The sequence below is a fragment of the Corylus avellana genome, chromosome 6 (genome assembly GCF_965113065.1).
Source record: "Corylus avellana chromosome 6, dhCorAvel1.hap1.2, whole genome shotgun sequence".
In the NCBI taxonomy this organism is placed as follows: Eukaryota; Viridiplantae; Streptophyta; class Magnoliopsida; order Fagales; family Betulaceae; genus Corylus; species Corylus avellana.
The window spans coordinates 8113078-8139182 of NC_142495.1; the positions used below are offsets into that span (position 1 = coordinate 8113078).

A 26105-nucleotide genomic window follows, 5' to 3' on the forward strand; every position below is an offset into this window, starting at 1 on the left:
TTGGTGTACGTTTCAACATCATACCATGCATGCATCATCAATAGGAGATGTTTTATTAATTATTAGTATGAGATGTTTAAGATATAATTCCTTCTATTATTATATTCAAATTAAAATGATAATCAAAGAAAAGAAAAAGACTAATTCTTGATAGGGAGGCGACAGGAATTGTCTTATTATTGACTATTGAGACTCTCCTTCCCAGCACCAACCATGCATGATAATCAAACAATCTAATTCCTTCTCAAAAATCCCCATAAACGAAAAGTACTCAAACTCCCAACCACCATTAATTTTTTGTTAACCGTCAAACAGTTGAGTACTATTTCGATGATGAAGTTGATCCCATTTCGCTGTACACATTAGGTAGACAATTTCAAAGACGATAATTTAATTTCTCTACTAAAGCTTCTTAGAACAGGGGCGCGGTCATAGTACTACTGAGTCATTGCAAAAGTATAATATTCATATTCTAGAAAAAATAACAACGGTCAACCGTCACGTTGATATAAGAAAAGAAGACAGATTCAAATCCTCCCCAGTTATTTATTAAATGATTCATAAATATTGGTTGAAACATTTGAGATTAGGTGATTTTTTGGCGATGGGGTTCAAACGTTTCAATTTCTTTGCATTGCTCGCGGGTTTGGGTCTTCTACTTGTGGTTCATGCCCAGGATCAATCAGGTATATATCATCATCATCATCATCATATTAATCTTAATCTTTCAATATATAACTTTTGTTTTCATTATTGTTCTTTCTTATCTGTCGTCCCAGGCTTCATAAGCATAGCTTGTGGGGCACCAGCGAATTCTAGCTTTAAGGAGGACACAACAGGCATTAATTACATTTCAGACGCCACCTTCATAGATTCAGGTGTGAGTAAGAGCGTATCACCTAATATCAGAGGTTCCTATCAACGATACGTATGGAATCTCAGAAGCTTTCCTCAAGGAAACCGAAACTGTTACACCATAATCGTCAGAAGAGGCACTAAGTAATTGATCCGAGCAAACTTCTTGCATGGGAATTATGATGGAAAAGGTAATCTACCGCAATTCGATCTGTCTGTTGGACCAAATAAGTGGGACACGATCGAAGTGGTGAATTCATTGGATAGTGTCGTCAAGGAGCTCATACATGTCCCATCTCTAAATTATATACATGTCTGTCTAGTAAACACGGGCCTCGGGACACCATTTTTATCAGCAATAGAGTTTAGGCCATTGGAAAATACGACCTATATATGTGACACAATCTGGATCATTGGCACTCTTTTCTCGCTTGGATACTGGGATCAAAAAGCAATCAACGATACAGGTGAGTCATTTTATATGATATCAAGTCATTTGCATTACTAAAAACAATAAAATTATTTTCCGTACTGGTTGTGATGTGTAAATTATTTAGGTATGGGAACGATGTTTATAATCGCTATTGGCAGCCCTATATATATCCAATCTGAGTGGACAGATTTAAACACCTCGCTTACCATTGATGACTCTACAAGTGTATACCAACCACCATCTGTTGTCATGAGTATTGCCGCCACACCGGAAAATGATACCGCTCCCTTAGAGATTTGATGGGAATCAGATGCTGCGACTACAGAATATTATGTGTACATGCACTTTGCTGAAGTTGTAGAGCTCAACGCCAACCAGGCCAGATCATTCAACTGTACCCTCAACGGGAACTACTGGTTTGGACCCGTTGCTCCTAATTAGTTGAAAACAATCACTATGTTTAATTAGCCCATCGGCCCTAAGTGGGAAAGCAAAATATGATTTTTCAATCCTCAAAACTGAAAAGTCAACACTTCCACCCATCATCAACGCGATTGAGGTATACACAGTGAAATATCTCTTGCAATCAGACACATACCAAGGAGATGGTACGTTTGTTTCACACATTACCCATATATATATATATGCTTTTCACTAAATATTTGAATGAATGGATCAATGCATGTGAAATTTTAGTTGATGCCATTGCAAAAATCAAATCAACATATGGAATAAAGAGAATTTGGCAAGGAGATCCATGTGCCCCTAATGGATATGCGTGGGAAGGTCTAACTTGTAGCTATGATGGTGATACTCCTCCTAGAATCACATCCTTGTAAGTCTTCATGTAAGCTTTATGATTTTCCAACTTACTATTTCGACAAATAATTTAAGTTATTGTACAACTTAAATTCCTCAGGAACTTGTCCTCAAGTGGATTGGTTGGAGAGATATCTGCCGACATATCAAATCTCGTAATGTTACAATATTTGTAAGTATATATCCAGTATTTACATGATTAAATAACTCAAAAACATCATGATCATGATGATGGTGAAAGTAAACATTTTCAACCCCAAAAAGTAATAAATATAAGTGATCCTCTCATTTCAGGGATCTATCTAACAATAGCTTAATTGGACTAGTGCCTAATTTCTTGTCTCAATCGATACACTTGAGCGACTTGTAAGTTACTTTTATTTTAAGACTGATGCTACAAATTTCATGTTTAGAGAAGTGGGAAACAAAACTATTCATTCAGCCTTTGCATGCAGAAACTTGGAACGAAACCAATTGTCTGGTTCAATTCCAGTTGAACTAATTGCAAGATCAGATAATGGTTTATTATCATTAAGGTATGATTTTTTTTTCAAAGACGTCCATATATAAACCCATTACTATTATATTGTCTGGTTTAATTATTAATATTATAATTATAATGTTTCTTCAACGTTTCAATTTTTGTAATTTTCCACCACTCCCTCCCAATCTAACATTAAAGTTACAACATCCCCTACTCCCCTTGATGCCAAAAATAAATAAATAAATACCTTTAAGATTAAAAAATAAATAAATAAGATCAGAAAAAACGAGAAAATGCCAAATTCCAAGAAAGAAATTTTTTTAAAAAAAAAAAAATCAGAAAAAAAAATCTGATTTTTTTATTTTTCATTTTCTTATGAATTGTCTTTTCCTTTGTTTTTGGTTTTTTTTTTTTTTTTTTGAATTTTGAATTTTTTGCTATCTTCATAATATATATATGTGTGTATTTTTCCTGAATTGTCATTTTGGGTGCGAAAGGAGGCCGAGATGCCACAAAAATTGAAACATTTGGGAGAACATTACAAATAGAGTTGTAATTAGAGGAGATAAATGTAGTTTTCCAGATAAGTGTGTGTATTTTTCCTGAATTGTCATTTTGGGTGCGAAAGGACGCCGAGATACCACAAAAATTAAAACATTTGGGAGAACATTACAAATAGAGTTGTAATTAGAGGAGATAAATGTAGTGTTCCAGATAAATTTTCTTAAGTCCAATTTCATAAAATAAAAAACTTCTTTACACGCAAAAAAAGCTAAAGCATGGGTTACAATATCTACAAATGATACATCAAAAAATGATTTTCACTTTTAGTTGCATGCCTTTCTTTAACGTCGATCAATACTATCATTTCTAGTGCGGGTGACAATCCAAATCTATGTCGATCTGGTTCGTGTAAAAAGGAGAACAATATGGTTGTTCCAATAGTAGCATCACTTGGTGCAGTGTTGATCCTCTCATTGATTGTTGCTACCATCTTGTTGGGACTTAGAAGGAGAAAACAACAAGATAAGACTAAAGGTGACATTTTAATCATAATATTCATTTTGACATTACCAAAGGAAAAATTGTCCTTAGATATGACCTTATCATGCTCATGATGATCTTTGCAGTTGCGATGGTAGATACCGAATCCAACATTCAAAATGTATCATTGGAGTCAATATAACAACAATTTACATATTTTGAGCTCCTAAAAATTACGAATAACTTTGAGAGGATTCTTGGTAATGGTGGATTTGGAACAGTTTACCGTGGCAACATAGATGACATTCAAGTAGCAGTGAAGATGCTTTCTCCATCATCAGTTCAAGGCTTTCAACAATTTCAATTAGAGGTGTGTAATTGTAACTTGTAAAAAATATTTACATTCATTTATACGTATTGTCAGATGGGTATATTAAAGTTAAGGTGCTAAATTGTAATTACAGGTTAAACTTCTTATGAGGGTTCATCATAGAAACTTAACTACTCTTGTTGGGTATTACTATGAAGGAACTAACTTGGGGCTCATTTATGAGTACATGGCCAACGGAGACTTAGAAGCACATCTTTCAGGTTTGGGCGTAATTGAAATATTAAGCAAAAAGTCCTTTAGATCAAATACTACGTGATCACTTTAATTTAATTTAAATAACAAAACAGATGAGATCAAGTTTATGCATTTTCCTAACAAATGCAGGTGAGAAGGCAAACATCTTAAATTGGGAAGATAGAATCCGAATAGCGATGGATGCAGCACAAGGTTAGCAATGAGTTGACTTTCACAATTCTTTCTTTATAACATTCTCTCTCTCTCTTTTTTTTTTTTTTTCTTTTTTTTTTTCTATCAATGATGTGGTTATGACCTTTTAGGATTGGAGTATCTACATCATGGTTGCAGACCACCTATAACTCACAGAGATGTGAAGTCTACAAACATCTTGTTAAATGAAAATTTTCATGCCAAACTAGTTGATTTTAGACTATCCAAAATTTTTCCTACCGATAGTGGCACTCATGTGTCAACCATTGTTTCTGCCACCCCTGGGTATTTGGCCCCCGAGTGAGTATTTTTGCTATTATTTTGTTTACTTGCAATCATCTTCAAAAACTCATTTTCTTTGCCAATAAAAGATTGACATTTATAGTCCACAAAGATGTGACCCATGATAAAATGAAAATGAAATACAAATGATCTAGCAATAATAAAGACGAAATGTATTGGATTTTGGCCATTCGTGACATGTTTATTTTGATCTATGAGAAGATTAAAAATCTTAAGATATTTGAAATTAATGGAGTTACAAACTTTTTTAAGAATAACTTTTCTACAAATATGAAATATTTAACATTCTTTGACTTGTAGGTACTACATATCGAACTGGCTAACTGAGAAAAGTGATGTTTATAGTTTTGGAGTTGTTCTTTTAGAGATAATCACAAGTCGGCCTGCAATAGAAAAATCTAATGAAATGACTCACATAAGTCAATGGGTGAGCTTAATGCTAGCTAAAGGAGATATAAAAACTATTGTTGATACAAGGTTGCGAGGAAATTTCAACATAAACTCCGCATGGAAAGCTGTCGAAATAGCAATGGCTTGTGTATCTATAACTTCTACTAAAAGGCCAACTATGAGTCAGGTGCTGGTCGAACTAAAGGAGTCTTTGGCAACTGAATTAGCTCACACGAAGGACGGCCATGAGCGCGAAACAACAGATTCAATTGAAATGATCGACATGACTCTAACTACTGAACTCATTCCTTTAGCATGATAAAACATTGTCAAAAATTGAAATCGTGCATGTCGAATCTTCAACCCATTTTACTTTTTTTTAAAAAAAAATTTTGTCAGTGCATATTGTACTTCAAATGAATCATCCATGATGGTTCTAATGTAATATTTCGTTTGTAATATGTACTAAATTTATCTTCATTGTTAAAACATCTTTTCGAAAAAGAAAAAGAAAAAAAGAAAGAATAAGTTATACTTTCCTCTTACTACCACTCATATATTACTTCGATCCTTAAATTTTATTTCATTGCAACTCGAAATTATTTTAAAATTTAGATGTCGATTTGCTGGCTTCGTCCAAATTAGGTGTTTAACTTGATGGCAAAACATATCAAATAACTAAATTTACTTTGACAAATTTACTATGAAGGACATGTAATTGCGGCAAAGAGACTCACATAGGGGTGTCAATGCGGCAGTTAGAAACTGTCCACTAACCGCTAACTGCTATATCCGCTAACCGTTAACCGTTTAACTGCATTAACCGCTAACCGCTATAACCGCCTAGCGGTTAGTGATTAGAGGTTATTGGGTTTACTAGCCGTAACTGCTAACCGCCAACCGTTTTTTTATATAATATATTTTTATAATTATAATTATAATAATATTTATACATATAACATAATCACTTGATCATTAAATCACAATTTTTTTTTTAGATAATTAAATCGCAATTTGAGTATTAATATATTATCACTATAATTTATAAGATTATATCACATGATCAATTGATCATTAAATCATTTGATTACATAATAACAAATTATACATATATAATATGACATAACACATAAGTATATCAATTCATATTAATACAACAATTAAGTATCTAGAGACTTAGTTACAATGTATGTTATAAACTTATAAGTCTATATATATATATTATAAATTATAATTATACATATATGCATATGAATAATATAAATGTATAAGATCAACAATTAATCATATGATTCAATGACAATTCAAATATTTTATTCAAGTTAATCATATTATTAATGTACAATGATAATGTGATTCGTATAATATCAAATTAAGTAATTGGCATTAGACTCAATAATGTGTTACTTATAACCACAATTGAAGTATTAATGTATTATCATTCTAATTTATATGATTATATAATAACAAATTATACATATATAATATGACATAAGTCATAGGTATACCAATTCATACTAATACAACACTTAAGTACCTAGAAACTTAGTTCCAATGTATGTTATAAACTTATAAGTCTATATATGTTATAAATTATAATTACACATATATGCATATTAGTAGTATAAATGTATAATATCAATACTTAATCATTTGATTCAATGCCAATTTAAATACTTTATTCAAGTTAAATATATTAATGTACAATTATAATGTGATTCGTATAATATCAAATTATGTAATTGACATTAGATTAAACAATGTATTTCTTATAAACACAATTGAAGTATTAATGTATTGTCATTCTACTTTTAGTAATATTATCCTTATAATTGATATGATTATATCACATGATGAATTGATCATTAAATCATATGATTATATAATAATAAATAATACATATAATCATATATATCATATGTTTTATTTGAACTTCTTTTATATGTTGTATTTAACTTTTTTTATATGTTGTGTTGATTCTTTTTTTTTAATATTTTTTTTTCGGAGGGTCTTGCGTGTAACTAAAACTCGTATAAAAAATTTAAATTCATTTATATATATGGTTCAGATGTGTATATTAAAATTAATGTGCTAAATTGTAATTACATGTTAAACTTCTTATGAGGGCTCATCATAGAAACTTAACTACTCTTGTTGGGTATTGCTATGAAGGAACTAACTTGGGGCTCATTTATGACTACATGGCCAACGGAGACTTAGAAGCACATCTTTCAGGTTTCGGCGTAATTGAAATATTAAGCAAAAAGTCCTTTAGATCAAGTATTATGTGATCACCTTAATTTAATTGAATAACTAAAAAGATCGGATCAAGTTTACGCATTTCCTAACGAATGCAGGTGAGAAGGCAAACATCTTAAATTGGAAAGATAGAATCCAAATAGCGATAGATGTAGCACAAGGTTAGCTATGAGTTAACTTGCACGATTCTTTCTTTATAGCATTCTCTCTCTCTCTTTTTTTTTTAATCAATGATGTGGTTATAAATTTGTAGGATTGGAGTATCTGCACCATGGTCGCAGACCACCTATAAGTCACAGAGATGTGAAGCCTACAAACATCTTGTTAAATGGCAATTTTCATGCTAAACTAGCTGATTTTGGACTATCCAAAATTTTTCCCACCGATGGTGGCAGCCATGTGTCAACCGTTGTTGCTAGCTCCCCTTGGTATTTGGACCCCGAGTGAGTATTTTTATTATTATTTTGTTTACTTGCAATTATCTTCAAAACTCATTGTCTTTGCCAATACAATATTGACATTTATAGTCCACAAATATGTGACCCATGATAAAATGAAAATGAAATACAAATGATCTAGCAATAATAAAGACGAAATGTATGGATTTTGGCCATACGTGACATGTTTATTTTGATCTATAAGACAATTAAAAATGTTAAGATATTTGAAATGAATGGAATTACAAACTTTTTCAAGAATGCCTTTTCTACAAATATGAAATATTTAACATTCTTTGACGTATAGGTACTACATATCAAACTAGCTAACTGAGAAAAGTGATGTTTATAGTTTTGGATAGTTTCGAAATCGTTCTTTTAGAGATAATCACAAGTCGGCCTGCAATAGAAAAATCTAAGAAAGGACTCACATAAGTCAATGGGTGAGCTTAATGCTAGCTAGCTAAAGGGGATATAAAAAGTATTGTTGATACAAGGTTGCGAGAAAATTTTAACATCAACTCTGTGTGGAAAGCTGTCGAAATAACGATTGCCTGTGTATCTACAACTTTTGCTAAAAGGCCAACTATGAGTTAGGTGGTGGTCGAACTAAAGGAGTCTTTGGCAACTGAATTAGCTCACACGAAGGACAGCCATGAGTGCGAAAAAACAGATTCAATTGAAATGATCGACATGAATCTAACTACTGAACTCATTCCTTTAGCACGATAAAACATTGTCAAAAATTGAAATCGTGCATGTCGGATCTTCAACCCATTTTACTTTTTTAAAAAAAAAAAAAAAATTGTCAGTGCATATTGTACTTCAAATGAATCATCCATGATGGTTCTAATGTACTATTTCTTTTGTAATATGTACTAAATTTATCTTCATTGTTAAAACATCTTTTCCAAAAAGAAAAAGAATAAAAGAAAGCATAAGTTATACTTTCCTCTTACTACCACTCATATATTACTCAAATCCTTAAATTTTAATTCATTGCAACTCGAAACTTATTTTAAAACTTAGATGTCGATTTGCTGGCTTTGTCCAAATTAGGTGTTTAACTTGATGGCAAAACATATCAAATAACTAAATTTACTTTGACAAATTTACTATGAAGGATATGTAATTGCGGCAAAGAGTCTCACAAAGTTCGGTACACTTGAGCCGACAAAACGGGGGGGGGGCATTAGCTTCCTTTTTATGCTGCTAGTTTTTGCAAAGAACTAGCTAGGATTGCATAATATCATTTAGGGGGGAGTCGCAATGAAAGTTGTGAAGCATGTAGTGACATCCAAGGAAAGGAATTCGAGTCGGTTTAGTGACCTAGCTAGTGGAGGATACGCGTAGGAGGGTCTTGCAATCACTCTCAATTTGGAATCGTCGTTATGTGTGTCGAGTTGCTAATAATGCGGCACATGTTTTGGCAAAGGTGACAACAAAATAAGTCATAGATAGGATATTGATGGAGGAAACTCCATATTGTATATGTGACGTTATTTTGATGGAATAAGATCCTCTCCATTTCAAATAAAATAGATCGAGACGAGCCATTTAGGCAAAATTGTGGGATCAAATTGTCTAACCTTTTAAAGTTGAGGACAATTTTGTCATAATTTTATCACCCTTTTGCCTAAATGGGTACTCTCCATTTCTGATGGAGCAGTCTACCCCCTCTTTTGATTGATATATATATATATATATATACACTACAAAAATTATGTTGATTAGTAACGTGTTAACTATTCATTACTTTTTGGCACGTTACAAATTAGTAACGTGTCAAAGAGTGACACGTTACTAATTATTTTAGTAACGTGTGAAATTCCACACGTTACAAATTTGTAACGTGCTAGTTTGACACGTTACAAATTAGTAACGTGCCAAAATGACACGTTACAAATTTGTAACGTGCCAGTTTGACACGTTACTAATTAGTAACGTGCAAAAATGACACGTTACAAATTTGTAACACGTTACTAATTAGTAACGTGTCAAACTGACACGTTACTAATTTTTTGTCAAATTAATTAATCCCATTAATATTATTTGGTTACATATTTGTTATTTTAAAAATATATATATGTATTTAAAAAAAGGGGATCACCCATATTTTTAGGTAGCATATATATATATATATATATATATAAAAATTATGTAATTAATCTATAAAAATTATATATATAAAAATTATGAAAATTATGTAATTAAAAATAGCATATATACATTAAATGTTTAGTTTATATATATATATATATATATATATATATATATATATATATATATAAAACTAAACTTATAAACATTTAATGATCCATTGCCAGCGCACGGGTTAGCTGATGTTTTTAGGTTGTTTGTCATGATCACCCATGGCCATGTCCTTTAGTTATTATTTCTTTTTTAATAATTTGTTAAGAGTAAATTTGTATTTTTATAAATTATACACAGGTAATAGATATTTTACTTAAAGAAATGCTACAATTTTTCTAGGTGTTCTTTTAGTCGTATGTGAAAATTATATTTTGTTTTTTTTTAAGGAACTGGTGAGGTAAGTTTTTCTTCTGTTTTTTTTTTTTTTTTTTAAAACAATATCTACGATTAGGAGAACATTACAAAGAATCATTGCATCTTTTACTTATTACCCGTTTAATTTAACGCAAAACCCTAACATTAAGATATAAATTAAAAAAGACCGAAACATGAAATACCAACATTACAAATTTTAATAATTTGTTGTGATTGTATAAAACTCTTTACAATTTAAAAGAAAGTGAAGATAAAAAAAATAAAATAAAACCATAGAGTAATTATAGAACTCAATGAAGGATAATTAAGAAGAGTCCCTAGTTCTAGAAAAAAAACAGGACGTTGATAGATATATAAGATAGGTACGTGCTTAGCTTGGTCCTAAAATAAATAATATTTATTGCTAATTTAAAAACCAAGAGACAGAGCAAGCCTCATCGTACACAGACTAAAACTGGTCTTTTTAATATCCTATATATTTATTTTTAGCAACTTAGTAACGTGCCACGTGTGGCACGTTACTAAGTTGCCACATAATTATTTTTTTTTGAATCTTTTTTCCCCTGGCCTGCACGAGTACTTCTCCCCCAAAGTTCTCCTCTTTTTTCCCTCTTCTTTTTCTTCTTCCTTTTCTTTCCCTCCAGTCCAGCGCGCCAGCACCGTGTATCCCCTCCCAAACAGTGATTTTTTTTCTCTTCCTCCTCCGGCCGTTTGGTTCTCCTCCGGCGTTGCTGCATTTCTGCTTCTAGCTCCTCCCACGTGTGCGCCCTGCCTCGCTCCTCTCTCCCCCGCTCGTTTCCTCTCTTCTACGTTGGCCGGCGTTGTCTCCATCCCGGCGGCCTCTGTCACTCCGGCGGCGTCGAACCCAGGTGACTCTCCGACACTCTCCCCCTCTCCAATACTATACTGCAGGTATATACTCAAATTTCTCAAATTTGATGTTTGAGAAATTTGATATAGGAGTGAAAAGAAACCCATTTTAATTTCTCAAATTTGTTTAGCTTTTGTTTGATTTCCTGCAACCATTATTGTTTGAATGGCATATTATTTGTTAATTTTTAGGCTTTTGTTTGATTTCTTGATATTATTGTGTGATTGACATATTAGGGGATTTTTTTGATATTATTGTTTGATTGATTTAGGAATCTTAAAATTACTGTTTGGCAGCTAAGAAAGCTGAGGAAAGCAAAGGAAAAGGAAAAAAAAAAAAATCACCTTGATTAATAGTTGTTGCCTGTTGGTTGGTTGCTTTCTTTAATTGCACTCCATTTTGGGTTCTCTGAGTTTGCTTTGCGTTTGTGGAATTGAGTCTGTTTGATTGATCAATTTGCAAAGCTGACAAAATTTGCTGGTTTCAACAGCGGTTGATATGTAGGCAGAAAGATATGAGAACCATGTTCTTATTCGTGTGATGTGTTTTGTTGTTGTGGGTTGAAATTCAATTAGTTCTTTCTGGCTGCTTTATGAGATTATTATATATCTAAAAGAAAAAACTACGACTTGTTTGTGATTCAGGTTCAAAAAATGTCTTTCTTGCCAATCTTGAAATAATAAAAAGAAAGGGAAAAAATATCTGGAGGACCTTGTTTATGTGTTATTTTGGGTCTTTTAAGCAAGACCTAATATTTTTACTTATAATATTAGTAAAAATATTTGTGCAATTTTCACAGTACTTTCCATAATTTTCTTTTTTGCAATTGCGGAACTTGGATTTGCATCAAATTGGAGGCCATATCATAAAACTAGAAACAATATTCCAGCTTTGACACCAATTTGTTGGTATATAAATTACAAACTAATACCAAGATAAATGGGTAATAAGTTTACAAACACTATCACACCTTTCGCTCACACTTCTCACATACAAAGAATAGAAGAAAAAACTAAAACAAGATGAACCAAATATTTGAAACACGCTGCTTTATTATTGAAGAGAAGGATCAGCTCTTGGCTGATGAAAAACGTACACACCATACATCCCTTATAAAGGGAATTCTCAACACAAAAAGTCAAACCAAGCACACAAATGTCAAGACTACACATTTAAAGCTATGAAATGAAAATCAAATGCTAGAAGAAAAACGTGTCCACCAACTTGCATGCCTTCTAGACTTACTTGTTTTGCATTTTTTTATTTGTGATTTCCGGCATGAACAACACATTCCAGCTCCAAAGCAGTAAAATATATCAATGATTTTAAATAATAATACTAACAATAATTCTTAACAAATAATCATTATCATTGTCTTCATCCTCGATCACATCAGAAAAATTTAGAAACCAACATTTTTTTCTTTATACAGTAAAATAAATTATAGGGTTGGTCAATCAATTTGTCATTAGAGTTTCTAGGTTTAATTTACCTTAATTATATGCTCTAGGCAAAGGGATATATATACCTCAACAACCCCGTTTATATGATTAACTCAATTGGAGAGAAATTGCAAATACAAAATTGGAAGAAAAAAAAAAAAAATGAAACCAAGTAATCTTATTTAAAAAAAAAAAAAAAAAACCTTATACCAACCTGGACTAATTATTACAGCCATTGCTAGAATTCAGGTATCTTTCCGTTTATACAACAATTTATATATTTTCTAATTAATCAAACAAATTTCTTGTTTTTGCTTGGATCTGTGTTATTTTGTTCTCTTTTTTCTTCTTTTTTTTTTTTTTTCTTTTTTTATATAATAGTTATTTTGATCTATTACTGTTTAACACATGTACACCTTGCCGGCAGCAGCCTCATCTTCAATCAAACTAATGATTGGTGAAATACTCACAAAAAAAAAAAAAAAAAAAAAAAGATTGGTGACATCTGATCATTCCAAAACCCACAACTCTATACTAATATTAGAATTTAAATTTACATGGCAATGTTACTATGATATTATCTGAAATCATTATCAATTTGAACCAATTAATGACTCTTGACTTCAACTTCAAGTCCTTCATATGTGTTTGGTGATAAGCTATACTGCTGTTATTAGGAACAACCTTCTTCTTATCTTGAACTCCATCCTTATCGGCTACCACATCAGCAAGACCCTGCTTCGATGTTTGTAGAATCATCTGCACTTTGTTTACATTATTTGTCACTTTAACAAGAGCCTCTCTCTATCAAATAGATAAAGACTCGGGTTCTAGTTCGGGATCCAATAGATTCTTCTCTAATTGACCTCCGATTGATATTTTAATTAAGTAAAGAGAAATCAGGAAATGATTTGGACGAACCTCACTAAAAGATTGATATTTCATAATCTTCTATATTTTGTGTGACATTGTTCTTCTCTACATGTCCCTAGATTAGTAGGCTACAATTATTTGGACGAACCTCTATATATATATATATATATATATATATATATATATATAGGCAGGCATGCATCTTAGTTTTGAGTTGCAGTAAGAAAAGCTTAATTAATTAGGTGATAATTCATTGTGTGGAAATGCTCATGCCCAAATAAATTGGATGTTTTCTCTACCCTTCCAATTTCCATATATAAACAGAAACTAAAAGACCCAAATAATCGAAATGTGTCTATCATTGAACATGAGAATTTGTTTTTTTATGAAAGAAAATTAAAAGGAGTTTATTAGAAACCCAATAATAGTCATAATAAATGGTTTAAAAGATATGATAATGACATGATTATCACATCTAGCTACCGTGTAGCTAGCAATTAAGGATGCATAATATATAGCGTTGAAGTTATTTATCGTCTGTTTATTCACTTCACTACTGTTAAATATTGTTGAGTATGACGTTTGTATAGTTTGACGAAGTTAATCGCTTAGGACTTGATGATTCCTGATTGATTGTTCGAGTGTTTGTTTGCTAACTAATTGTTGTGTAATCATTTGCAGTGAGTGCGGAGAGATCGACCCGTTATGATGGTGTTCACCAGATTTTTTGTTGGGGTGTTTATACGTAATGTACTCGAGAATCACTTAACTTGTATGTTTAAGGTTTTGTTAATGTATATGTATATAGTTATAATTTATTTGTGAGACGCCTGACGTAATATACAACAATGTTGTTGTATATATATATCAATTTTTGTGGACATGAAATGGATATATGTTGTGGGGAATGTTGGGATAGGACTTGAGATGTGGACAATGACGTAATATACAACAATGTTGTTGTATATATTGGGATAGGAAATGGATATTGTGGACATATTGTGGAATGTTGTGGGGAATGTTGTTGATGGACATATACAATATTGTGGACATATTGTATATATTGGAATGTTGTTGTATATATTGTGGACATGAAATGGATATATGTTGTGGGGAATGTTGGGATAGGACTTGAGAAATGGATGTATGTTGATAGCAATTGATGATGCATGGTGAGAGCAATTTATGATGTATGATCAGGTGTGTACAAAATAAACAAAATTTGGAGAAATTAATTTAAAAAAAAAAAAAAAAATTTCATGCACAAATTCGTAACGTGTCAGTTTATGACACGTTACTAAGTATAGTAACGTGTCAGTAAATCGACACGTTACTAAGTAGTAACGTGTCGATTTACTGACACGTTACTAAGTATTAGTAACGTGTCAATAAATTGACACGTTACTAAGTAGTAACGTGTCAGTCTTAATACGTTACTAAACGGGATTTAGCAACAATCAAATTCGTAACATGCCAGATACGTTACTATATACATGTTACTAAAATTTAGTAACGTGTTAACCCTAGTGACACGTTACTAAACCACTGTTACTAACCCACATAATTTTAGTAGTGATATATATATATATATATATATATATATATATATATAACAAGTACAATTTTTCTAAAAATAAAAATTATTATTATTTTTTTATTCAAATAAGGGAAGAAAGGAAAGGGGTGGAATCGAAATGGTTATTATTGAAAATACAAGTTTAACGATATTCTTTTCTTCTTTCTCCTTTAGCAAGTATTGTTTTGTTTTAGGAAAATGAGGCCTGCCTTTGACTTGGACGATGACTAATGTATTAATTAAAGTATCTTTTCCTCCTTTGGCAAATGTTGTTTCCTTCTAGGAATAAGGGTATATAAGGGTATTATAGGAATATAATTAAAAAAAATTCTATAAACAATAAAAATGTTTATATATATATATAACTTTAAAAAATAATTTAGTCTAGTTTTTTATTTTATTAATTTTTTATTTTAGTTTTTAAGAGAATAAGGGTATTATAGGAATATAATAAAAAAATGTTTCATTTTTGGCAGACATTGGTAGTTTGATGTATCACTTTAGTACACTTTAAAATTCATGGGGTTTTTTTTAAAAAAAATGACGGTTAGTTGATGGGGCTTTTTAACATTTTTTCTTATATTCAAATTAAAATCATAATTAAATGCAAATTTTGAAATTAAAGAGTAATACAATATATCACATCACTATTTTTGTTGGTGTCTCATACCACACTAGCTCCACGCCGGCTAGCTCAAGGGTATGACCTGCAAGAAGAAAGAACGATTAGAGTGGTTCACTAGCACTTGCCTATGAAGCCCTCCGACACTCAACTTAGCAGGAAAAAGGTAGAGTGTGTAAGCCAGGAATGACGAGCAGTGGCGGATATAAAGGGGGGCGGGCGCCTCCAAAAATTTTTGAATATTTTTTTTCTAAGGATAGTTTTTTTAATTCTCTTGACCCTCTAAGCCCTACCCCTCCTTCTCTCGCCATTCCAAAAATTTTAAAAAAATTATTATTTTAGTTCCGCCCCTCCTAATACGAATTCTTAAATCCGCCACCATTGACAAGGAAAAGATGATGGCGATTATAGATATTGTAAATTGGGTTCCCCTTCGCTATTTGTACACAGTGTTCCATGAGCTGATGGCTTGGCACCTATTCAAACCAAGCCCTTCGGGCCATGGGCCTTCAGGCGATTCTCAAGCCCTACAATCTTATAATGCCGGTTCCTAATGTGGAAAAGAATTTTTTATGGCGTGCGTGTAATGACATTCTTCCCACCCGTGCGAATTTATGTAGGAGACGGATTCTTACGGATCCTTCATGCCCTTTGTGTGGTTTAGAAGTGGAGTCTGGATTCCACATCCTATGGCAGTGTCCGTCGACTATGGATGTGTGGAGTATGGGCAACATTATTTTCCAGAAAAGCGTCTTCACTGGTCTGAGGTTCATGCAAGTTGTGGAGGGTCTCTTTAACAAATGTAATCAAGAGGAGGTTCATGCAAGTTGTGGAGGGTCTCTTTAACAAATGTAATCAAGAGGAGATGGTGCAGTTTGTGGGCTTGGCGCGGCGAATTTGGTTACGGAGGAATGATGTCGTTCATGGCGGGTTTTTCTCACATCCAAATATAATTCTGCAGAATACCGCAAAAGCTGTTCGAGAATTTTCTTTGGCTCAGACAAGGGGGGAGCAGTGTCCATCTCCGTGTGAGGTTCCATTTGTTCAAGCCTGGAAAGCTCCGGCGCCGGACTGGTGCAAGGGGAATTGGGATGCTGCGGTGGAGCAAGATTCTGGTAGGTTGGGCTTGGGAGTGGTGGTGCGTGATTCCCAAGGAAATATGATGGCGGCGCGGTGTGCAGTACGAACGGGGAACCTTGCCCCGGCAGGTGCTGAAGCTTTGGCTTTGTTACTTGCCATCCAGTTGTGCCGCGAGTTGGGTGGCCCCAACGTCCATTTAGAAGGTGATGCCAAAGGGGTTATTGATGTGGTAAATTCCACGGAAGCTGATAGGAGTTGGATGGGGCACATGATTGACGACATAAAAATGGAGTTGCAGGTGTTCGGTCACTGGCAGCTTACTTTTGTGAAACGTGAAGGCAACAAAGTGGCTCACAATCTAGCTAAGTATGCTCTGATGAATTGTATTTCTGAAACTTGGCATGGTATGCCTCCTACTTGTATTCATGACACGTTATTACTAGAGCAATCTGCTCTAGTTTTGTGATTTTCTAATGAGAAGTAACTATCTTTGCTCAAAAAAAAAAAAAAAAAAACAATCTTATAATGCCCACGTGGTACATGTCATTACTTGAAATTAAAGTTGTCTTTATATATACAACATGCAATGTACAAATTCACATCAAGGAACTTTAACGGGGTTGATTTTTATTTCTTTCTATAAAAACGTTTTCTAGACGTACGCCTAGCCCAAGAAAAAAGGTTAATTCTTGATAGAGAGAGACGACTGGAATTGTCTTGGCATTGAGATTCCTTCCCTGAAAGCCAATTTCTTGGAACCAGCCATGAAGTACAAATGGAGGTGGGAAAACGCATACCACTGGAGCCAGCAAATTGACGCAAATATTAGCTGGTGGAATCTGTCTGAGCAGATTTTTAAGGAAGATGAGGCTGAGAAAATATGCAGTACGACCATCAGCCTAAATAGACAAAAAGATCAATTTACTTTGATTGGTACATCAATGGAAGAATTTTCTAGATCAAACATGGAACAAAGAACATTTGAATGAGATTTGGCAATTAATTTTCTTCCAGTGATCATATATTCGGACCCATTACAATATTTGATTCGTGAAAGATTATTGAGTCAAAAATTAAAAACCAAAGCCCATACAATTAATGAAGATATTTGTTTTTTCTTGCTGTGTTAATAAGGCTTAACATATTAGTTGATGAGTACAACAAATTAAACCATCATAAATATAGAATATCAAGGTCGAGATCTTGTAATTCTTTTAAGATAACTCTAGGGAGGGAAGAGTTCTTAAGATCATAACCCTTATTTTTATTTGATCATCTCAACATACGTACAAAACTAAAGAAAAATTAAGAATCTATATGTGCTGCCCATTGAATTCTGCATTAGATTTGTATTAGGTACAAAATTGGTTTATATAATAAACTCTTATACAGGAGTTAATTAACAGTGAATAATATTTTTGGGGTATTATTCATATATAAATAAAATTTATTTAGTTTCTAAAATTCAGATCCCCCCAAAAAAAAAAAAACTAGCAAACTTATGGATGTAAATTATTATTTGTTAAATGAATTAAGTGACACAATTAATACATTTTGTTAAATGCAATATTGTAATAAAATCTTAATTATAAAATGAACCTTCTCCATTTTAATGAAGACAATCCTATTTGTTTGTTCATTAGATACATATCTAATTTCCTATCTGGGGGCCTGGGGCTCACATAGGTTAGGACAGGTCATAGTACCATGGGGTCATGATAGAAAAAATGACAATGTACGGTCAAATTGAAACAAGAAATGAAAAAGACAAATCGTTCCAAGTTGAATGATTCATGATTCATGATTGGTTGAAGCAACTGTAATATCTGAGATATATATATATATATGGTTGAAGCAAATGTATAAACCATATAGTTATTTCATTTTTGTATATCGTCGGCTGGCGGCCTTGTTCCAGTAAATTAATTAAGAAGAGGAAGGTTAGATGGGGATGGGGTTCAAACATTTCTTCATTGCATTGCTCGCTGGTTTGGGTCTTATACTTGCTGTTCATGGCCAGGATCAATCAGGTATATATATATCATCACCATCATCATCTTATTAATCTTTGAATATAACACATTTCTCTTGCAATCAGTAACAGACCAAGAAGATGGTACGTTCTTCCTCGCACAAATATATATGCTTTTCACTATAAGCCAAGTTCCCATATATATTTGAATGAGTGGATCGATGCATGTGAAATTTTAGTTGATGCCATCGAAGCAATCAAGTCAACCTATAGAATAGCAAGAGATTGGCTAGGAGATCCATGTGACCCTGAAGGATACCCGTGGGAAGGTCTAAAATATTGTAGCTACGATGGTTATAGTCCACCTAGAATCACATCCTTGTAAGTCTATATATGCCTTCGTAAAAGCTTTATGACTTTCCAACTTAATTTGAGTACTCTTAATTTAACTTATTGTACAACTTCAATTCCTCAGAGACTTGTCCTCAAGTGGATTGTTTGGAGAGATATCTACCGACATATCATATCTCGTAATGTTAGATTATTTGTAAGTATCAACAATTTACATGATCAGATAATTAATTTAGAAACATGATGATGATTGCCAAAAACCCAACATTAAATATAAGTGATTCGCTTATTTCAGGGATCTATCTAACAACAACTTAACTGGATCCGTGCCTGATTTCCTATCTCAATTACAATACTTAAGGGTCTTGTAAGTTACATTTTATTTTAAGACTCATGCTACAAAATTCTTGGTTGAAAAAAAATATATCCATTCCATATTTGAATGCAGAAACTTAGAACGAAACCAATTGTCCGGTGTAGTTCCAATTGAACTATTTGCAAGATCAGAGAATGGATTATCATTGAGGTATGATTTTCGTCAAATACAATATACCCCTTACTATTATAATTTTAGGAAAATTGCATTTGCTCCCCCAATCCCCTCTAACTACCAATACCATAGTTCCCAAGGGATATCTCAGTCAGCTATGAGGCGAAGATCACTAGTTCAAATCTCATTCTCCAATTTTTTTTTCATCTTGTGTGAACATGAAAAAAATAAAAAAATAAAAACCACCAATACCATATTTGCAATGTCCCCCAATATCTTCATTTGGATAAGACTAGATACTATATTTAATTCTATTCAATAAATATCTCACAATACTGATGTGGCAGTCTCATGAAGCGGAGGTTACTAGTTCGAATTTTTCATCCCCCTTCCTTTGTGTAGACATGTCAAAAAAAAAACAACCCTTAAACTAATCATTATTTTTTTATTAAAAAAACAAAATCCAAGGATTGGTCGGGCCATGTCAGCATTGTGGTATACTTGTTGCATAAAATATAGTATCAAGCATTTCTCTTTTAATTTTTTTTAATTCTCTTTGAGATCCCCCATTGGGTGGTTGTGATGTCAATTCGGTATCCAAAGTAATTAGAAAACAAAAACAAAAACAAAATTAAAAAAAAAAAACAAAACAAAACAAAAAGGCACGGTTTTAGGAAATAAATGAAAAAAAAAATCATAAAAATTAAATAAATTCTAAATTATTTTTATTATTTTCATTTTCTTCTAAATTCTTTTATCCTTTTTAAAATTTTTTTTTTTTTTTTTTTGCTTTTTGCTTTTTCTTTTTCTTTTCATTTTGTTTTCTGATTTTTTTTAATCTTAGGGTATTTTTTTTCATTCTTGATGTGGAATGAGACATTGCAACTCTAATGTTAGATTGGGGGAATATCACAAAACTTGTAACATTTGGAGCACATTTTAAATAGAGTAGTAGTTGGAATGGGTAAATGTATAGTTTCCCATATGATTTTTATTCACTCCAAATTTCATCAAATAAAAAATTTATCAAATATCTGAAGAAAAAAATAATAATAATAAAAAAAACCTAAAGCATCGGTTAATTACGTACAACTACTAATGATACACCAAAAATTTATTTTGACTTTTAATTGCATGCCTTATTTTAACGTACACCATCAATACTATCATTATTAGTGTGGGCGACAATCCAAATCTATGTGGATCTCGTTTGTGCAAAAAGGAGGAGAACAACGAAAACAATCCAAATCTATGTGGATCTCGTCCGTGCAAAAAGAAGAAGAACAATTTTGTTATTCCAATAGTTGCATCACTTGGTGGATTGTTGATCCTCTTATTGATTGTTGCTGTCATCTTGCTGAGACTTAGAAGGAGAAAACCACAAGATTAGACTAAAGGTGACATTTTAATCATAATATTCATTTTGACATTACCAATGGAAAAATTATCCTTAGATATAACCTTATCAGGCTCATGATGATCTTTGCAGTTGAGATGATAGATACTGAATCCAACATTCAAACTGTATCATTGGAGTCAATTCAACGACAATTTACATATTCTGAGCTTCAAAAAATTACCAATAACTTTGAGATGATTATTGGTAAGGGTGGATTTGGAACAGTTTACCGTGGCAACATAGATGACACTCAAGTAGCAGTGAAGATGCTCTCTCCATCATCAGTTCAAGGCTTTCAACAATTTCAATCAGAGGCATGTAACTGAAACTCGTATTAAATATTTAAATTCATTTACATATATGGTTTAGATGTGTATATTCAAATTAATGAGCTAAATTGTAATTACAGGTTAAACTTCTTATGAGGGTTCATCATACAAACTTAACTACTCTTGTTGGGTATTGCTATGAAGGAACTAACTTGCGGCTCATTTATGAGTACATGGCCAACAGAGACTTAGAAGCACATCTTTCAGGTTTGGGCGTAATTGAAATATTAAGCAAAAAGTCCTTTAGATCAAGTAGTATGTGATCACCTTAATTTAATTGAATAACTAAAAAGATCGGATCAAGTTTATGCATTTTCTAACGAATGCAGGTGAGAAGGCAAACATCTTAAATTGGGAAGATAGAATCCGGATAGCGACAGATGCAGCACAAGGTTAGCAATGAGTTAACTTGCCTCTCTCTCCTTTTTTTTTTTTTTTTTTTTTTTTTTTAATCAATGAGATGTGCTTATAAATTTGTAGGATTGGAGTATTTGCACCATGGTTGCAGACCACCTATAATTCACAGAGATGTGAAGCCTACAAACATCTTGTTAAATCGCAATTTTCATGCCAAACTAGCTGATTTTGGACTATCCAAAATTTTTCCCACCGATGGTGGCAGCCACGTGTCAACCGTTGTTGCTGGCACCCCTGGGTATTTGGACCCCGAGTGAGTATTTTTATTATTATTTTGTTTACTTGCAATTATCTTCAAAACTCATTTTCTTTGCCAATACAATATTGACATTTATAGTCCACAAATATGTGACCCATGATAAAATGAAAATGAAATACAAATGATCTAGCAATAATAAAGACAAAATGTATTGATTTTGGCCATACGTGACATGTTTATTTTGATCTATAAGACAATTAAAAATGTTAAGATATTTGAAATCAATGGAGTTATAAACTTTTTCAAGAATGCCTTTTCTACAAATATGAAATATTTAACATTCTTTGACATGCAGGTACTACATGTCAAACCGGCTAGCTGAAAAAAGTGATGTTTATAGTTTTGGAGTCGTTCTTTTAGAGATAATTACAAGTCGGCCTGCAATAGAAAAATCTAAGGAAATGACTCACATAAGTCAATGGGTGAGGTTAATGCTAGCTAAAGGGGATATAAAAAGTATTGTTGATACAAGGTTGCAAAGAAATTTTAACGTCAATTCTGCGTGGAAAGCTGTCGAAATAGCAATGGCCTGTGTATCTCCAACTTCTGCTAAAAGGCCAACCATGAGTCAGGTAGTGGTCGAGCTAAAGCAATCTTTCGCATCTGAATTGGCTCACATGAAGGAGGGTCATGCGGTCAAAACAACAGATTCAATTGAAATGATTGATGTGAATCTGACAACAGAACTCATTCCTTTAGCACGATAGAACATTGTCAATACTTGAAATCGTGCATGTCAAATGTTGAACCCTTTTTACTTTTTGTAATTTTCAGTCAGTGCATATTGTAATTCAAAGGAATCATCCATGATGGTTCTAATGGACTATTTCTTTTGTGATAGGTACTAAATTTGTCTTCATTGTCAACACATCTTTTTCCAAAAAAAATAAAAGAAAAAAACGAATAAGTTATACTTTCCTCTCACTACCTCTCATATATTACTTACATCCTTAAATTTCAATTCATTGCAAATCGGACCTTATTTTAAAATTTAGATGTCAATTTGCTCCCTTCCTCTTTTGATTGATATATAGTAACTACAATTTTTCTAAAAACAAAAAAACAAAATGAAATGATTTTTTTATTCAAATAAGGAAGAAAGGAAAGGGGTGGAATATAAATGGTTATTAGGCCTGGGTATCGGTCAAAACGGTCCGGTTTTGGCTCTTATCGGTTATTAACCGATAATTTTCGGTTAAACGGTTTATTAACCGATACCGAACCAATAAGAATTTTAACCGAAATTATCGGTTATAACGGTACACGGTTAAACTGGTTAACCGATTTAACCGTGGGCTTTATATTGATTTATTTTGTTGGGCAAAAAATGAGTTTTTTTGACTTTTGAGAGCCCAAATACTTTTTGTTGGGCTAAAATAACTTATTAAAAATGAGTTGTTTTAGGGCCCAAATATTTTTTGTTGCGACCCAAATATTTGTTTTTTGACCTAAAAATTGAAGCTTTTTTATATTGATCTACCAGAACTTTTTTTTTATATTATAAAATACATTTTTCCAAAGCAAATGGACTAATTAACATTATGAATGCTAATTAGACTAACAAAACTAGTTAATGAAAAATGCTTTCACGAAAGGCAAAGAAATTTCATCCAATGCCATCACTAAAAAAAAAATCAAACCTACCCAAACCCAAATTAAGATAAGATTACATAGGTATATATATAATCCCAAAACTATGTCATTTTGGCATCCCTACTTAACGGTTTATATCGGTTAAACGGTTAACCGATATGAAATTTCTAACCGAACTGAACCGAACCGATAAGCATACCGGTATAAAAAAATTAACCAATAAGGATATCGGTATATCGGTTACGGTTAATATTGGTTCGGTCGAAACCGGTACACGGCCGGTAATCGGTAACCGGTTAATCTGCCCACTCCTAAATTGGTTATTACCAAAAATACAAGTTTAAAGTTTTTTTTTTTTGTTTTTTTTTTTTTTCCTTATTTTCCCTTTAGCAAGTATTGTTTCGTTTTAGGAAAATGAGGCCCGCCTTTGTCTTGGACGATGACTAATGTATTAATTAAAGTATCTTTTTCCCCTTTTGGCAAGTATTGTTTTGTGGATATCTGAGCCCCTGAACTACACAGCTGAGCACCGCATGTCAAAATGTCCTTGAAGTTATTTAAAAATTACCTTTTGAAATAAATTAAAATTATTAAAAATTTAAACAAAAAGGCAGAAAATCTAAAAATACCAAAAAGTGGTGGCCTTTTTTTCATATTAGCTCCATTAATGTTTTTTCAAACTTCAGCTAAAAGGCTAACCATGATTCAGGTGGTGGCCCAACTAAAGGAGTCTTTGGCAACTGAATTGGCTCACACGAAGGACAGCTATGAGCGCAAAACAACAGATTCAATTAAAATGATCAACATGAATCTAACTACTGAACTCATTCCTTTAGTACGATAAAACATTGTAAAAAATGAAAATTGCGCATGTTGGATCTTCAACCTTTTTTACTTTTTTTTTCCTTTTCTTTTTAATTTTTTGTCAGTGCATATTGTACTTCAAATGAATCATCCATGATGGTTCTAATGAACTATTTCTTTTGTAATATGTACTAAATTTATCTTCATTGTTAAAATATCTTTTCCAAAAAAAAAAAAAAAAAGAATAAGTTATACTTTACTCTCACTACCACTCATATATTACTCACATCCTTAAATTTTAATTCATTGCAACTCGAAACTTATTTTAAAATTTAGATGTCGATTTGCTGCCATCGTCCAAATTAGGTGTTTAACTTGATGGCAAAACATATCAAATAACTAGGGGTGCAAAGGCGGGCGTTTTTTGCTAACCGCTCTAACCGTTAACCGCTAACCGCTCTAACCGCTTAACCGTATTAACCGTTAACCGCCTAACTGCTATAACCACCTAACGGTTAGCGGTTAGCGGTTATTGGGTTTACTAACCGTAACCGCTAACCGCTAACCGCCTTTTTATATAATATATTTTTATAATTATAATTATAAAAATATTTATACATATAACATAATCACTTGATTATTAAATCACAATTTTTTTAAAAAATATAATTAAATCATAATTTGAGTATTAATATATTATCACTATAATTTATATGATTATATCACATGATCAATTGATCATTAAATCATTTGATTATATAATAACAAATTATACATATATAATATGACATAACTCATAAGTATACCAATTCATACTAATACAACAATTAAATATCTAGAGACTTATTTCCAATGTATGTTATAAACTTATAAGTCTATATATGTTATAAGTCTATATATGTATATGAATAATATAAATATATAATATCAATACTTAATCATATGATTCAATGACAATTCAAATACTTTATTCAAGACTTCAAGTGAATCATATTATTAATGTACAATGATGATATGATTCGTATAATATCAAATTAAATAATTGACATTGGATTAAACAATGATCAATGTGTTACTTATAAACACAATTTAAGTATTAATGTATTATCATTATAATTTTAGTAATTTATATATTATCACTATAATTGATATGATTAATTCACATGATGACTTGATCATTAAATCATAGAATTATATAATAATAAATAATACATATATAAGAGCATCTCCAGCAGTAAGAGGTATTCTACCTAGCCAAAAAGCACAATTCTCTATTTTAGCTACTCATTTTTTAATACCAACTCCAACAGATTCGTTATTTCACTATCTATTTTTTAAATATTATTTTTTAATCTTTTTTTTTTTTTTTTATGGATCCGCGACCGCTTTTGCATCATCTTGTAAATTGCAATAGAATTGATTCAGGCAGCATATCTGTGTGTTATTTTTATTTTTCCATTTTTAATTTGCCAATTATATGCATGCTATTCTTTTTTTTTTTTTTTTTTTTTTAGGGATTCAAAAGACTTGAATTTGTATCATAAATTCATGAATAGAGAAGAAAGAAGAGAGAGAAACATTGAGGGAGTTAGAGAGAAGAGAGAGAAATGTTGAGGGAGAGAGAAGAGAGAAAATAATGTGGAAATTAATATTATATTCAACAATCTAGTTTGCTACAGTGAATAGCAATATGAAGCTATTCACTGTAGCAGTTAAGGTATAATAGCTAATATGAAGCTATTTTGTTGGAGCAAAA

At 32.1% G+C, this 26105-nt stretch overlaps 1 protein-coding gene and 2 pseudogenes across 1 annotated transcript; all 3 read left to right on the forward strand.

Annotated features, from left to right (window-relative positions):
- The first annotated feature begins 604 nt into the window (after positions 1 to 604).
- LOC132188586 (LRR receptor-like serine/threonine-protein kinase IOS1) lies at positions 605 to 8474 on the forward strand (annotated as a pseudogene).
- An 8046-nt stretch (positions 8475 to 16520) lies between these two features.
- Positions 16521 to 17201, forward strand: LOC148584832 (uncharacterized). The gene has a single exon (XM_088517516.1). The coding sequence runs from the start codon at positions 16521 to 16523 to the stop codon at positions 17199 to 17201; it is 681 nt and encodes a 226-aa protein (XP_088373642.1).
- A 1622-nt stretch (positions 17202 to 18823) lies between these two features.
- LOC132187826 (putative LRR receptor-like serine/threonine-protein kinase At2g28960) lies at positions 18824 to 22659 on the forward strand (annotated as a pseudogene).
- Positions 22660 to 26105: the final 3446 nt, after the last annotated feature.